This window comes from Elaeis guineensis, chromosome 1 (genome assembly GCF_000442705.2).
Source record: "Elaeis guineensis isolate ETL-2024a chromosome 1, EG11, whole genome shotgun sequence".
In the NCBI taxonomy this organism is placed as follows: Eukaryota; Viridiplantae; Streptophyta; class Magnoliopsida; order Arecales; family Arecaceae; genus Elaeis; species Elaeis guineensis.
This window is the reverse complement of record NC_025993.2, coordinates 16,989,693-17,005,461: the sequence shown is the minus strand read 5'-3', so window position 1 is coordinate 17,005,461 and position 15,769 is coordinate 16,989,693. Positions and strand designations below refer to the sequence as shown.

Genomic DNA, 15,769 nt, shown 5'->3' with positions numbered 1-15,769 from the left:
GCCAATTAAGAAAGCTGCCTGCTTATTGACTTCATTTTTGGGGACTGTTGCTCGGAGGCCTCAGCTATGTCCGTTGGGCTATGCAAAATGGAATGACATGCTTCCAACGTACAAAGTTGAGCTCCTCCGAGTTATAGAGGTAATGAATTGATGTTCATACTGTATATTAATTGTTAATTATTTATATAATTTATTTCATTTAACTTTTTTTTTTATAGAGCAAGTTTGTTCTCCCTCCATCCACTCATGATTTTGTAATGAAGTCTCTCAACCGCAAATGGAAAGAATATAGAGCACAATTGAAGAAGGACTATATGAGACAGGGTATGACAGAGGAGGAGGTTGCTAGGAATTATCCTCCTGATGTACCCCCTTATCAATGGATGGAGTTGATTCGTTATTGGTTCTCCGAGAGGGCACAGGTATATTATCTGTTTATTATCTTTTTTTCCTAAATATTTTATAAAAATATTGATTTTTATTATATATTATATATATAACAAGTTTTTTACTTTATTTTACAGACTTATTCTGCTATTGGTAGAGCTGCACGAGCAGCTCAGTCTGTTCCTCATACATCGGGGTCGAAGAGTTATGCACGACTCCGACAGGAGTTTGTATGTTCCTTAAACTTTCATAATTAACTTTTAATTTTTATGTTGAAATATTTATATAACTAATATCATTATGTATCGTGGACCATGTCTGTATCATGATACTCATATATTTTTTTAAATTATTATAACTGTTTGCTTAAAATTGAAATTATTTGTGTAGGAGGATGAGCATGGGAGGGAACCCGGACAAGTGGAGTTTTACCGGATGACTCATACTCATCAGGATGGTACTTTTGTTCGAGATGAGTCGAGAGATTTATATGTACGGCATTATTAATATTATATTTTTTGCAATGATTTAAATTTAGTTTTGTTAGCTATTAATGTATAACTCTTATTTTCAAAAAAAATACAGGAGAGGGCTACATCTCTCATTGCGGAGCGTGACGACGAGTCCGCAGCATCTACGCAGCAGAGCCGTATCGAGGCCGAGATGTTCACAGAGTTGATGGGACCAGAGCGCTACGGCCGAGTGAGGGGTTATGGAGTAGGAGTCACCCCGACTCAGTTATCTGAGGTTAGTAGATATACGCAGTATGCTGCAGCAGATGCTCAGGATTCACGCGTTCGCAGACTCGAGGCGGAGATACAGGAGATTAGACAGAGTCGTGCCGCTGAGATGGAGGAGATGCGACAGAGCCGTGCCGAGATGCAGGCCATGAGGGGACAGATTGATCGCCTTACATCTTTATTAGAGATGTATGGTTCATCTCAGGTAAACACATAATATTAAATATATATTTTTGTATTAATTTAATGATTTATATATTTTTATTTATAGATATGCAAATCATGCTTTTGATATGTTTCTTGTAGGCTCCTGGCACATCAGGCACCCGTCGAGATAGCGGCACGTCACGTGGAGACAACGACGACCATCCGCCTGCAGATTGATATTATTTTATTTTTATTGTATTTTTATATTTATTTATATTACTCTTGATTGTAATGGACAATTAGTACTTTATTTTTATTTATATAAAATATTATCTTTTGGTTTGGTTAAATTTTCTATTTAAGTTTGCTTTTGGTGTGAATGGTGGTGATTGTACAGGTGTGAATGTGGTGATTGTACAGGTTTATGTTCGAATAATTGATATAATTTCGTACAGAAATGTATGTATTCTTTTTTTTTTTGTAGATAATATCTGTATTTTTTTTTTCTCTTAAAACTTTTAACGACGCTTATAAGCGTCGTTAAAATTATTTTAACGATGCTTATAAGCATCGTTAAAGACAAAAAAGCCGACGCTTCGAAAAGCATCTTGGTAGAGTGGATGACGCGGAGTCATTAACGACGCTAAAAAGCGCCGTTAAAATTACATTTTGCGACGCTTTAAAGCATTGTTAAAAATATATTTAACGACGCTTATAAGCGTCGTTAAGACAAGTTTAACGACGCTTTAAAGCGTCGTAAAATTTAACATTAACGGCGCTTATAAGCATCGTTAAACTTGTCTTAACGACGCTTATAAGCGTCGTTAATGTTAAATTTTACGACGCTTTAAAGCATCGTTAAAAAATAACGACGCTTTTAAAAAGCGTCGGCGTTTTTCATCTCCACTCTTACATAGTCGACGTTTTGCCGACGCTTTTCGAAGCGTCGTAAAGCTAAATAGCGACGCTTTAAAGCGTCGTAAAATAACATTAATAGCGTCGTTAATGATCATTTTTTCTATAAATTTATTCCATTTGAGTCACTCCGTATAATAAGACTAGGGTACATGTGGGTTGCGTTAGCGGCTTGGCAATGACAAATGAATGGATATTTGTGACAGAACGGCTGAAATCTCAACTTCAATGAAGCTGGCAGGGAGTAGGTGGTGATGTAAATTGACCACTAACCTTGAAGCTAACATAACTTACAGCAATAATTTATAATTTTGCCGGATTATTAAGTTTATTATTTTAGTGAGAAGTTAGAGAAGATGAGATATTGTTGCATCTTTGCTCATCTTCTTTGTGAGACCCTCTTATACCTAAGTCCACAACATCATTGGAATAGAGGAGGTTTTGAGTAGCATATAGGCAGCAAGAGATCCATAGCAAGTGAAAGAATATATGTAGAGGAAAGGTTAAGTGTTGGAGATAGAGAGAGGGAGAGCTCTATGAGTGCTAGAGGGAGATCCAGCACCGAGGAAGGCTCTGCTAAGGGCCTTCTCTAAGCTTGTGGGTGGACTCAACCAGACTTAATGTACCTTGGTATGGAATTCAGAGTTTTTAGAATTACCAAAAGAGTTTCTGGAAAGGGTTTATATAGGTGAGGGTTGGAATACATCGCAATCGACATCTTTAGACATGGAGGAGGGTGTTAGGATAACCTCTCTCACATGTGAAACATGCAATCCAATGAGATATAGATCTCATGGTTAGCGAAGCGATTCTATCACTATGGCTAGCTGTCATCGAATGGAGGGAAACTTTGGATATTTCCATATGTGTTTTGGATGATCACATGGCAGAAACTAGTTGGCCTAGGAGAAGGATTGCATTATTGGTCCATGTCAAGGTTCAATTGGTTGGCAGCATAATGTCGTACAAGTCAGATCTAAGGTATATCACTTACCCCCTACATTTGAGATTAAGATGCTTTTGAGAGCTTAAGTCAAAGAAGCAGATGAGCAGACTTGGATGACCGACTATCTACTATTTGTCGTGCTATAGAGTGTAACCGCAGAGTTGTGAATCAAGCCATTTGATTTGACTAGATCAATTGAGCTGTATGGCCGAATGTGGCGATCAAGCTGTGGAGTTGTATAGCAACCTAAATTGCCTAGTTGCTTTTTAAAAGCTACAATCGAAAGTTTTTGGACATTGTATTCATGATAGACATGTCGATGTTTCCACTTTCCTAAGCGACATCATACCTGGATAGGGTTGAAATTAGATCGGATATAGATCAGATGTTACCATATCCATATTTGTTTGGTTTAACAAATACAAATACGAATATGGATATTATTTAGATGCAAAAATATATATCCATATTTATTTTAAATGGTTATAGATACAATTTAAAAACTAAAAGTATATATATATAATTATAGATATTACTTAGATAATTAAACTTTATGACCACAAAATCAAAAATTTTACTAAATAGATGATAAATCAAATTAATAATATATTTATATGATTGTATATTTTTTAAAAAAAATAATAATTGTTATATAAAATTATATAAGATTATATATAGATTCGGATATGGATCGGATAGTTGTCTATCCATATCTTTATCTTTTTTTTTTTTTTTGACAGATATGGATATAGATATGAATATTAGTCAGATCCTCAAATTTTTATCCATATGCGGATTGAAATATAAAAATGGATCTGAATGGATAATATCCGTATCACCTTCACCCTTGTACCTGATAGGTTTCTCAGGATAGTGATTGGACGCTTCAATGTCCACAATCCCAACGGCATCCAGTGCTGAATTGTCGACTAATATATCAACTAGTCTGGCTGTTAGCTTGTCCAAGCCCTTAGAGCCCTTATATAATGCTCGGAGAAGAGAGCGGTGGGCACTTTTGGGTGCTTTTGATTACCAAAGCCAAAGAAGGACAGGGACTCGAGTGCTTTGCAACCATCTCCGCCCATCTCTTCCGTCACGCGACTTCCAATGTTTACTTAGCTTCCATCAGAGCCCTATGCATCTTCTAGGTCTCCAGTAGGCTTTTTCAAGCTCCCCAATTGCAGTTGTTTTGATTCCTTGCACTCTTTGTTCATTCTCCAACCTAACTAGTCCCTAATGCTTGGTGAATGATAGCCGGCTTTTTCTATTTCCTTCTTCTCCAAGGAATGTCCCTTAGTATGAGGGCATTCTCAAAGCAAATCATTTGTTCAAAAATAACCTATGTACAAAAATGAAATAATACATACTTGACCCATTTTATCAAATAAAAAACAAAGATCATAAATCAAACTAAATAAACTAATTATAATTTTTCAAAAATCGTTAGAATGCACACTTTGAAGCATTATATTACTTATCTTGTCATGCTTCCAAATCTGATTTTAGCTAAGCAGATCATATACACCTATCCAAAGCAATTGAAATTCAATTAAGTTTGTAGTCAACATCTTAGAAGCCCAACATCTAAGAAACTCCAAAGAATTCAAAGGGGTTAATTAAGCGGAATAATACAACTAGAAGTATGATTAGGGATGGCTTCATACTTGAGTCAAGATATATCAAGGATAAGCCAGTCAGGTGTCAGAGCCCGATGAACCACGTCAATCAATCCAGCTAATTTCATCTTATCAAAGGTCAAACCGGGATATAAGTTAGTCATTGGAATCAAGGATGGTCAAATCTAGTAAGATCCAACTAAAGCTAAAGTGGAAGTTGGTGCACTGCTTGACAGCCATACTCAAGATCCTTTATTGAGAATAACATGGATTGTGAGAGAGAGACTCGTTAGGGTCACCTACCCACTAGAGAGAGAAAAGAGGTCCTGGAAAAGAGAAAAAAATAGAACAAGAAAGAGAAAAGGGTAGAGAGACAACTAAATAGAGAAATAAGAGAGAGAGAGAAAGAGAGGGAGAGAGGAAGGAGGGAGATCAAGAAGAGAGAGAAACTCTCTCTTTTCTTTTTCTTTTTTCTTTCTCTCTTTTCTTTTCTTTTCTTACTCATTCATTTTCTTAGCAAAAGTGGGGACTCTATCGTCCCTCTTCCCTAGAACAATGAAGATTCCATCAGCCGTCGTCAGAGCCTTAGTGACACAATAGGTGGGACCCCAGTTGGTGATCGGCAATGATGAATGGCACTAGAAAAGAGGGGGAGATCAAAAAAAATCATAGAAAAATAGGACTTTGTTCTCATCCAAAAATACGGCGATAGCTGGTGGAAAATCTTGGTCCAATGGTTAAGGAAGTTGTAGATGATTATTGTCTAGAAGATGGAGAGAACTTACCTTATCTCTGATGGTGCTTGGGCCAAAATCTGATGGGCACAGTGATGGCTTCTAGAAAGAAGAATGGAAAAGCTCCAGCAATTTCCAATGAGATTTGAAATCTTCGATGTAGGATGATAACGGTCCCTAAATGGAGTGGAGGAGAGGTCAAATCCCTCTCAGTGTCGGCTTCCCTCCGAAGAAATTGGGAGGAATGAGTCTTCTTCCAACTTTTTTTTTGCTTTAAAAATCATGCTACTCTTTGGGCCCTTTTCCTAGTGGCTAGTCTAGTTAGACTAGGCCTAGTTCAATACCAGACATGTTTCAACTGGGTATTATATTCTTCTCCTCCTAAAAAGAAATTTAATCATCTAAATTTTCTTATCTTGTTTTTCAAAAATTGAGGAAGATAGTGCTAATCTTATCCTCAAGTTTTTAAGTATTCTATTTATCCATACAACTTCATCTTATCATGAGGAAAAAGATCAATGCCTTACGACTTGATCTTTCATGTTGATAATCTAAATCAGTTACTTAAAAACCAACATCTTAATAATACCAAGTTTCTTGCTAGAGTCATCTACTGCTCTTGATTTAATTGATCTATCACAAGATCATAAACGACTTCAATTTACCCTCAATTGAAGAACGTTGGAGAAGAGGCTATTCTTCAAGATCAATAAATAATCTCAAATTTTTTCAAATAGATAGAGAAGTCTAAGCTTCAAATCTAGTAGAAATGAGATACCAAAATACTCCAAATTCAAGATCAAAAATTAATCATCCACCAACCCTAACCTCAAGATGTTAAAATTTGCTTAGTACTGCATAAGATAAGAAAACCTATTAGTGAAAATTGCATGGTGATATCAAGGTCAACTAAAACTCCAAAGTATTATGTTCTCTTTTTCCAATGAGATCTTCTACAAGAAAAATCAAATCAAGTTATCTATCATAATCTTCCAAATCAAAGAGTCAATTAGAGCACATCCACCTTGATTAACCCTTGAGCCAATTATCACATCTAACACCATCACATAATCTACATGCAAGTTTAAACCTCGAAAGAATATTTCAATAAAATATTACAAAAATCTTTGTCTAGCACAAACCTTGAATTTCTTCCAATGAATTGAACCCTATATTACCACTAAAATAATTAACTTCAAGCAAGAAATAATGTTACGATACCTTGACGGATGGCTCAACGCCACCGGAGGGGTGAGTAGGAGCCGGGTCATAGGATTTGGTCACAGCTTGATCCTCCACCAACTCGACATCTTTTGATATCCTCACAGGCCTCGACATTTTAGATCTGGAGCGATGCACACATGGAGGAGGTCGTGCAGAGGCTTCTGAGCCAGCAATCTCAAAACCTCCTGGATACCATTTATGATATGGTTAAAGTTTCTCCGAGATCCATAGCTGCACGATCAGCTGGGATGACATCCTGGATACCATTCATGATATGGTTAAAGCTTCTCCGAGATCTACAGCTGCACGATTAGCTGGGCTTGTCATCCCAGCAATCCCATTAGATAATTATATTACTAAATCCTTTTACTTGTTTTAAATTTTTATATTTAGAAGCTTCATATATTTAAATTTGAGATTGAGAAGAGGATCTAGGGGCTAAAAATTTAATCTAACTATCAAATCGATGGGTCAGAGATGTCCATAACTCTATATCATCGAATGAAATGTGAAAAAATAATCTGTTCGAGAATCGGAGAAGTATATCGAAAGATATACTTCCGTATTGAAAGATACACCTTCATATCAAAACTTACTAATATTATTTTATTTTTTGTTATATGATGCTGGGACATCCGCTCTCATTCACCAGCTACTGAAGAGGAGCAGAAGGAGGCAGACAATCACGAGGATCGAACCTGATTTTTTTTATGTATTATATTTTTTATATTGCTTGTAAAAAAATTATATAATTTATATTTTAATATAATATAATTATTTTTTAGTTTTTGATTATCATATTATTTTTAAATTTTAATTATAATAGGTATTAAAAATCATAATTCATTATGATTAATTAAAATAAATTTTAAAAATATTATTATTTTTAAAAAATAATAAAATAAATTATTATCGATGGTATTAGTAATGGAAAATTTTAGCACTAATACTTATTAGCGATGGCATTAGCGACGATAACACCATCGCTAATATTTTTTAAAATAATTTTTTATTTAATTTAAAAATTAAAAAAATTAGAAATGATATTAGGAACAGTATTATTGGTCACTAAGAATTATTACCAATGGTATTAGTCATGAAAATGATATCACTAATATTTTTTAATTTTTTTTAAAAATTTAATTAAAAAATTTAAAAATAATTAGCTAGTGATAAAATTTTTTCATTGTTAAAGCCATCACTAATGACCTTATTAATGACGACTAGGATTTTCATCACTAATAAGGATATTTAGTGATCAAATTTTTTTAGATTGACTATTATGATGGAATTAGTGATGGTGAGGTTATTAGCGACAGCATATGGACTATTAGCAATTGTAACTAGCCATTGCTAATAGTTTAAATTCTTGTAGTAAGAATTATATAATGCTTTCAATGAATTACTTTTTAATTTTTAAAAAAAAATTTCTTAAAAATAAGGAACATAAAAGGCTCAATCAATCCTTGACTGAAGGTACAATAATTTTTTAGAATGAAAAAAAAATCTTTTGAAGGAACAATATGAATTAATTGAAAAGAACAAAAGCCTTCAAAAGGAAGTTGATAAATTCAAGCCTATTATAGATAAATTCACTTTAATTCTTAAAATCTTCAGATGCTATTAGAAAAATAAAAAAATAATTTTTGATCAAGCTAGTTTAGGATTTAATACATTAAATAAACAAAGGTTTGTGAAAAATACTTTTATAAAATCTTTTTCTAAAAATGAACAATTAGATGTTTGGAATGTAATAAACCTGGTCACAAAGTTTTTAGTTATAATCTGAAAAGAGTTAACAATGCTAAATCAAAAAATATTAGGATTAAGCAAATATAGATTCCAAAAGAAATCATTCAAGCAGACTCCAAAGGATCCAAGTTAGCTTGAATACATAAAAAGACTTGATGATTTGCTTGCAGGGGTGCTTAGCTCCTATAGGTCAACAAAAAAATGGTATCTTGATAGCAAATATTCAAGGCACATTATGGGAGATAAAATTCAATTTATCTCTCATAAAGCTAAAGATGGAGGAGTTGTAATTTTTGAAAATAATGGTAAAGATAAAATAATTAGTTTCGGTAATATTCAAATCACTCCTACCATCTTTATAGAAAATATTTTGCTTGTAGATAGCTTAATACATAACCTTCTTAGCATTAGATAATTATGTGAAAAAGGATTTAATGTATCATTTAATCATCTCATTGCATTGTAATTGTTCTAAAGACAATGGAATTAAGTTCATAGGAAAGAGACATAGTAATTTACTTGGTAGATCTTGATGATCTTAGTAAGAATAATATTGAATGTCTAGTTACTATGAATACTAAAATCAATAAAACTAGTTGGATTTGGTATAGTAGATTAGGACATACAAGTATGGATTCCATTGCTAGATTAATCAAAAAAGAATTGGTTAGAGATTTGTCCAAAATAAATTTTGAAAAGAATAAAATTTGTAATGCATATCAATCAAGTAAGCAAATTAAATCTCTATCTAAAAATATGATTTTAACTTTTAGGCCCAAGTAACTTCTACATATGGATTTATTTCGACCTATCAAGACTACTAGTCTTGATGGTGAAAGTTTTGGTTTCATCCTTATCGATGATTTCTCTCGATATACATCAGTTTTATTTCTTGCTCATAAAAATAAAGCTTTTGAATTATTTGTAAAACTCTTTAAGAAAATTATAAGTAAAAAGGATTGTAACATTTTGAAAATTAGAAGTGACCATGGGATTAAATTTAAAAATCATGATTTTGAAAATTTTTGCTTTACAAATGAAATTGATCAAAATTTTTCAATCCCTAGGATACCTCAACAAAATAAGATAGTAAAAAAAAATAGGACATTACAAGAGATAGCATGGACCATGTTATGAAAGCAAATTACCAAAGTATTTTAGGAAAGAAGTTATTAATAATATATATCATATGCTAAATCGAGCATTAGTTAGACCTATTTTTTTTAAAAAAATCCCTATGAGCTTAATAAAGGAAAAAACCTAATATTTTTTATTTTAAAATTTTCAATTGCCATTATTTTATTTTGATAAATGATAAAAATAAGTTAAAAAAATTTGATGCAAAATCTGATAAAGATATTTTTCTTAGATATTCATCATCTATTAAAGCTTATACAGTATTTACTAGAAAAAAATTAATTATAGAAGAATCTATTGATATTGTTTTGATGAAACTAATATTTTTAAAATCAAGAAAAGTGTATATAGATGAAGATGTAGGTACTCTTAAAAAGGGGATGAAAGAAATGACTTTAAAAAGTCCTCCTTCTCAAGATGAATAAGATAAGGAGCAAGATCAAAAAGATGAAATTAAAGAGATAGAAGAGCTTCCTTTATCAAATCAATAAAATGCACATAATTTATCAAAGAAATGGAGGTATACTCATAGTCAACCAAAAAAACTTATTATAGGTGATTCATCTCAAAGCATTAGGACTAGATCTTCTATTAGGGATGCATTAAATCATTTTGCATTTATTTTTTATATTGAATCTAAAATAATTCTTCAATCTAAAAAGAATGCAAATTAGATTATAGCTATGCAAGAGGAATTATATTAATTTAAAATAAATAAAGCATGGGACTTAGTTGAAAGATCTAAAAATAATTCAGTAATCAGAATAAAATGGGTTTTTTGAAATAAATTGGATGAGAAGAGCAATGTAATTAGGAACAAGATTAAATTAATTACACAAGATTATAATCAAGAGGAAGAAATTGGTTTTGATGAAATCTTTGCACCGGTTGCTAGATTTGAGGCTATGAGATTAGTGTTAGCATTTGCATGTTTTATAGATTTTAAAATTTTTCAAATGGATATGAAAAGTATTTTTTTAAATGGATATATTACAAAAGAGGTTTATATAAAACAACATCAAGATTTTAAAAATCATGCATTTTCAAATCATATTTTCAATTTAAATAAAGCATTATATAGTTTAAAACAAGCACTAGAGCATGATATGATAAATCAAGTAAATTTTTACTTAAAATGATTTTAAAAGAGAAAGATATGGATACAAGCCTTTTTATTAAAAGAAAATCTAATGATCTTCTAATTGTTCAAATTTATATTGATGATATAATATTTGGTACTACTAATAAACTTCTATGTGAAAAATTTGCTAAGTTGATATAAGATGAGTTCAAGATGAGTATGATGGGAGAATTAATATTTTTCTTAGACTCCATGTCAAGCAAATAAATGAGAAGATCTTCATAGACCAAAACAAGTATACAAAAAAAATCTTAAGCAAATTTGGTATGGAGAATATCAATGGCATTGGGCTCCCTATGAGCTCAAATTATAAGCTTGATCAAGATTTGAAAGATAAAGCTGTAGATCCTAATCTATATACAGGTATGATTGAATCATTGCATACATGCTTGTTATTAGTCTAATCTAAAAGAATCATATGTTATAGCAGTTAAAAGAATCTTTAGATATTTGATAGATACTCAAAATGTTGGATTATGATTTTCAAAAATAATCTTTATTAAATTTAATTGGTTATTCAAATGTTGATTTTGTTGGATGTAAACTAGATAGGAAACATATAAGTGGTACTTGTCAAGTTCTAGATATTTATTTGATCGTATGGTTTAGTAAAAAACAAAATTCAGTGGCATTAACTATAATAGGAGCTGAATACATTATAGCTGAAATTTGTTGTGCTCAACTTTTGTAGCTCAAATAATAACTAGAAGATTATGGTATGACTTGTGTAAAATTTCTATTGGATGTAATAATACAAGTGCCATTAATCTAATTAAGTATCTAATTCAACACTCAAGATCTAAGCATATGAAAATTAGACATCATTTTATTAGAAATCATGTTCAAAATAATGATATTATACTTGAATTTATATCAATAGATAATCAAATTATTGATATTTTTATCAAACCATTAAGTGAAGAAAAATTTTATTTAATTAAAAAAGAATTAGGAATCCATGATCCACTAAGTTGAATTATCTTTCATCTAAATTTCTTTTTTGACCAAGTTATTTTGATTCATTTATGTTAATTTATTCTTGTTGAATTATACATGTTTAAATGTGTAATAGATTGATTTTAGTATGAATTGTGAATTGGCATGATTGGATATATCATTTTATAGAAAACCAAACTTCTAAAACTTTTCTTGTGCTAAACTGAGCCGGCTAACTAGAAAACTTGATCGACCAACCATTAGATGACTAACCCATAGACTTAGTTGACCCTCGACTGAGCCAACTCACCCATGATCTGAGTCGACTCAGACATTGAGACTTAGCTTTTAATTGATGTCCTAGAGATTCACTTTCACTATTTCACCAGTAGAAACTATTCTCTAAGTAAAACTATTCCATTATTCTCAAGATCAATAATCACCAATAGAAACATTGATTTTGGTTTCCTAGACTCTGAGGGATTTGAGATAGGAAGGAAAATAAAAAGTCCAGGATGGGAATTTTTTGTGTACCTTAAATGTTGTAACTTATCCAAATTTAGTTAGAGAATTCTATAGGAATAGCAAAGGGGGAGTTAGTACTAGTAAGATAGAAGTGGAAGGGGTAAAGATTCATCTAAATACCACTTCTCTTGGTCGTATCCCTCGAGCTCCCATAATTAAAACTGACAGATTAGTGGACAAGCATACCATAATAAAACTAATACTTGAGAGAGAAAGGATGTAGTTAATTTTGAGAAAATCCTAGCAAGTTGACTTTCAGTGGAGTTCGGACTGTTATACCATATGACTGCTAGGATGTTCACATCGAGGATTGGATGATTTGACTTTATTACAAAGAGAGATGTAATCCTCATGCACCATATTATTAAGAAACGTCCCTTCAACCTACCTGCACTGATGATCACGATGATGCAAGAGGCATCTTCTAAAGCAAAGCCTATGCTTCCCTATGGTATATTTCTTACATTAGTCTTCAGAGAATTTGGTGTAAGCTTGAAAGGTGAGCCATCAAAGAGATTGCAACATTTTAACACATACAATGAAAAATTGATCCTTGAGGCAAATGGGGTACACCAAATTTAACAGTCTATGGATAGAAGGGAGAAGGAAGAGAAGAAGAAGAAAGAACTATTTTTGCATCTGAGCCAATAGAACAACAAGTCGACACTTCTTCAACTTAGCCTTCTCAGCCCTCTAAATCAACTCCTCAAGCTTTTCTCCTAACAAAAGATAAGTTAGAGGAGATTGTGCATTATGTTGTCTTCAGGGCTTAGAACTCTTTGAGCACTATTGTCAAATCAATTGTCGAGGAAGTCTGGGATGAGCATAGGTATTTTTCTGAGCCATTGGATCCTCATCATCCATCTACCTAAGACCCTACACCCACTCTAGATTAGAACCCTTAGGAATCATACGGTGCATGTTTATATTACATGTTCCATTTTTGTGCCTAATCCTCCTTATGTTTCATTTTGTAAAGGACAGATGCATTTAAAATTATATAAAACTCTTTGGGTGATGTGCTCCACTTTTCTGTCAATGAATGTATACTTTCTTATATGATAAATTATCATGTTTGAATATTTATATGATAAATTGCATGCTTATATGATGATTGCCCTCTCTTTTTGATAATGAGAAAAAGGAAGAGATATATAAAGAACTTGGCAAAATTACAAAAAGTGGGAGATAAAAAAAAAATACAAAAAGAGAGAGATAAAGAGAAAAATATAAGAAGATAAGAAATTAAGAAAATTTGAAACATAAAGGAATGAATCAAATGGTTTGCATAAATTGAGTGACTTCTTACATTTTTTTAAAATATGCATATTTTGAAAGTTTGCTCAATTATATAAGAAAGGGAGGAGTTGTTTTGCAAAATTCTTTGATTAAATCATCTTAATAATCCTATCTTTTCTGCATTAGAAAGGGAGAGCTTTATTGAATATCTATTATATATACTTGAAATCTTTAATGCTTGAAAGGTGATACTCAAAGAGTTTTATCATCATCAAAAAGAGAAAAATTATTAGCTTTAGAATTGATTTTAATGATGTCAAAGGTGCTTGAGTACAAATTATATTTACTAATATTATGTTTGAGAGTGATTATAGGTACCTTCAAAATACTCAATTATTTTGCTCAAGAGAATATCCTCTCAAAAAAATTCAAGTTTCCAAAATTAAGACCTTCAATTGGAAGCAAAAGAACTTAAAGATTTTAAAGGATAATCTAGCCAACACTTGTACAATTTAAGTTTGAGAAGGTAAATATAGCCTAAAAATAAAATTGATCAAGAAAAGTTATCTAAAATATTTTTTGGCATGCTTGGCATGGAATTGAGTCGATCCAGCATGAAGCTCAGCTGACCCAATATTAGTCTGAGGGAAAAGCAAAAATCTTGAAAAATCAAGGTAAATCCCTTAGCTGACCATGTTTATATCTTTGTCAACCAAGATAGGATTTTAGCCAACTCAAGCTTTTAGATAGCCGATTAAGTCTCAGACTTAGGATGAAGATAGAAAGTTAAAGGTTCAAAGCATTTTTCTGAGTCAACTATGTGATCTTGATAGCTGACTAAGTTTGGACCTCAGCCAACTCAAGAAGAAGGATAATCAACTCTCTCTCAAAAAAAAGTAAGCATAGAAAGCCATATAAATCAACAAGTCTTCTAAACTGACCTAAAGAATCAGCTGGCTGATCAAGTATTTAAGTTAGTCGACTAAGACAGGATCTAATCCTGCCCAATCTCAGGTAAATAGGATAATATAGAATTTTAGATTTTTGATATCTATCGTTGAGCCATTTTAGAGTTTCACTTAGCCGATCCAAAGTTGAAGGTTACTCGATTAAGAGCCTAGGTGAGTAGACTCATAGAATTCTGATAGAATAATAGCTAATTTTCAAAAATTTTCAAAATATATCTAAATTCATCCTAACGACTATTTTCAAGCTTTTAATGGTTAGAGTATTAAATGAAGATATTTTTTGAGGCCTTAAATATGAAAGATTCATGGAGGAAACCAAGTTTCTTGAAGTTTTTGAGTTTTATAGAATTTATTGAGCTATATTCTTCAAGAAAGTGATAGAAATTAAAAGAGAAAAAGGAAAGAATTTAAGAGTGTCATAAGTTCAATCCTTTCTACATTCAATTAGACCAAAAGAGAAGAAGAGAGCTTTAATTCAAGCCAGCTACCTTTGATAAGAAGCATTAAAGGCTGTCTCAATCCTCTCAAGCAATCAAGAAAAAAGTTCAAGCATTGAAAGTTGATCTACCTCAATTTTTCCTATGCCTATAAGAGTTTTTATTATTCCTAAAATCTTTTTCTTGCAAATTTCTATTTATTTTGTTGTAACAAGTTTCTTAGGGGTAGAACCTTGGGATTGATTGAAGCCTAAAAATTGGACAGTGTTGGTTTTAATTGATATCTTAAAAAAAAATCCATCAGAGTTTAATTATAAGCCCGAAAGAAAATAATCAATTGTAAGGTTGTGGTTAATGAGTCTATGAAAATCAATTAGGTTGGATTATGAATTCGAGAAAACAATCAGACTGTAATCTTTGAAATGTTATAGTTGAATTTTTAGATGAATTTATTTTAGAAGTGCATGTAGATATTGAGTTTGGTGTTGAACTACTATAAATTCTATGTGTTTGTAATTATGTTGTGTTGCTTATCTTATTATTTCTGCAACATCTTAAATTTCCTGCTTATCACTTTACAAACACTTTTAATACTATATTTGGGAACAATTTGTTTGAACTTAAATTTTAAAAAAAATCCACTTTACCCCTCCATCTTGAGTTGCTATCTCTAGAAAATAATTAGAACACCCAAGAATTTTGAGATCATAAGGATAGTGGCCTAGCTTAAGGCTGCTAGGCGGATGTGGCCAATTAATACATCGAGGCTTGTAGTTACAAGCACGATGGCCTGGCTCGGGTCGTTCAACCAGCAAGGCTTACTAGTGTGAGGCTTTGGATTGCAAGCATGGTAATTTGGCTTGGATTGTTCAACCAATTGGGGCTTTTTGGAGCTTTAAGGCTTGGAGGCAAGTGCAATGGCCTA

General features: G+C 32.0%; 1 protein-coding gene across 1 annotated transcript; it reads left to right on the top strand.

Annotated features, from left to right (window-relative positions):
- Positions 1–712: 712 nt before the first annotated feature.
- On the top strand, positions 713–1,619 carry LOC140854711 (uncharacterized). Its single transcript, XM_073250766.1, has 3 exons — positions 713–879; positions 973–1,332; positions 1,434–1,619. Exons 1-3 carry the CDS (start codon positions 823–825, stop codon positions 1,509–1,511), a joined length of 495 nt encoding a protein of 164 aa, XP_073106867.1. The 5' UTR covers positions 713–822; the 3' UTR covers positions 1,512–1,619.
- Positions 1,620–15,769: the final 14,150 nt, after the last annotated feature.

Coding starts and splice junctions, on each gene's coding strand:
- LOC140854711 (XM_073250766.1), top strand. CDS start 823: ATGACTCATACTCATCAGGATGGTACTTTTGTTCGAGATGAGTCGAGA. Junction 880..972: donor ATGAGTCGAGAGATTTATAT/GTACGGCATTAT, acceptor AAAAAAATACAG/GAGAGGGCTACATCTCTCAT. Junction 1,333..1,433: donor AGATGTATGGTTCATCTCAG/GTAAACACATAA, acceptor TGTTTCTTGTAG/GCTCCTGGCACATCAGGCAC.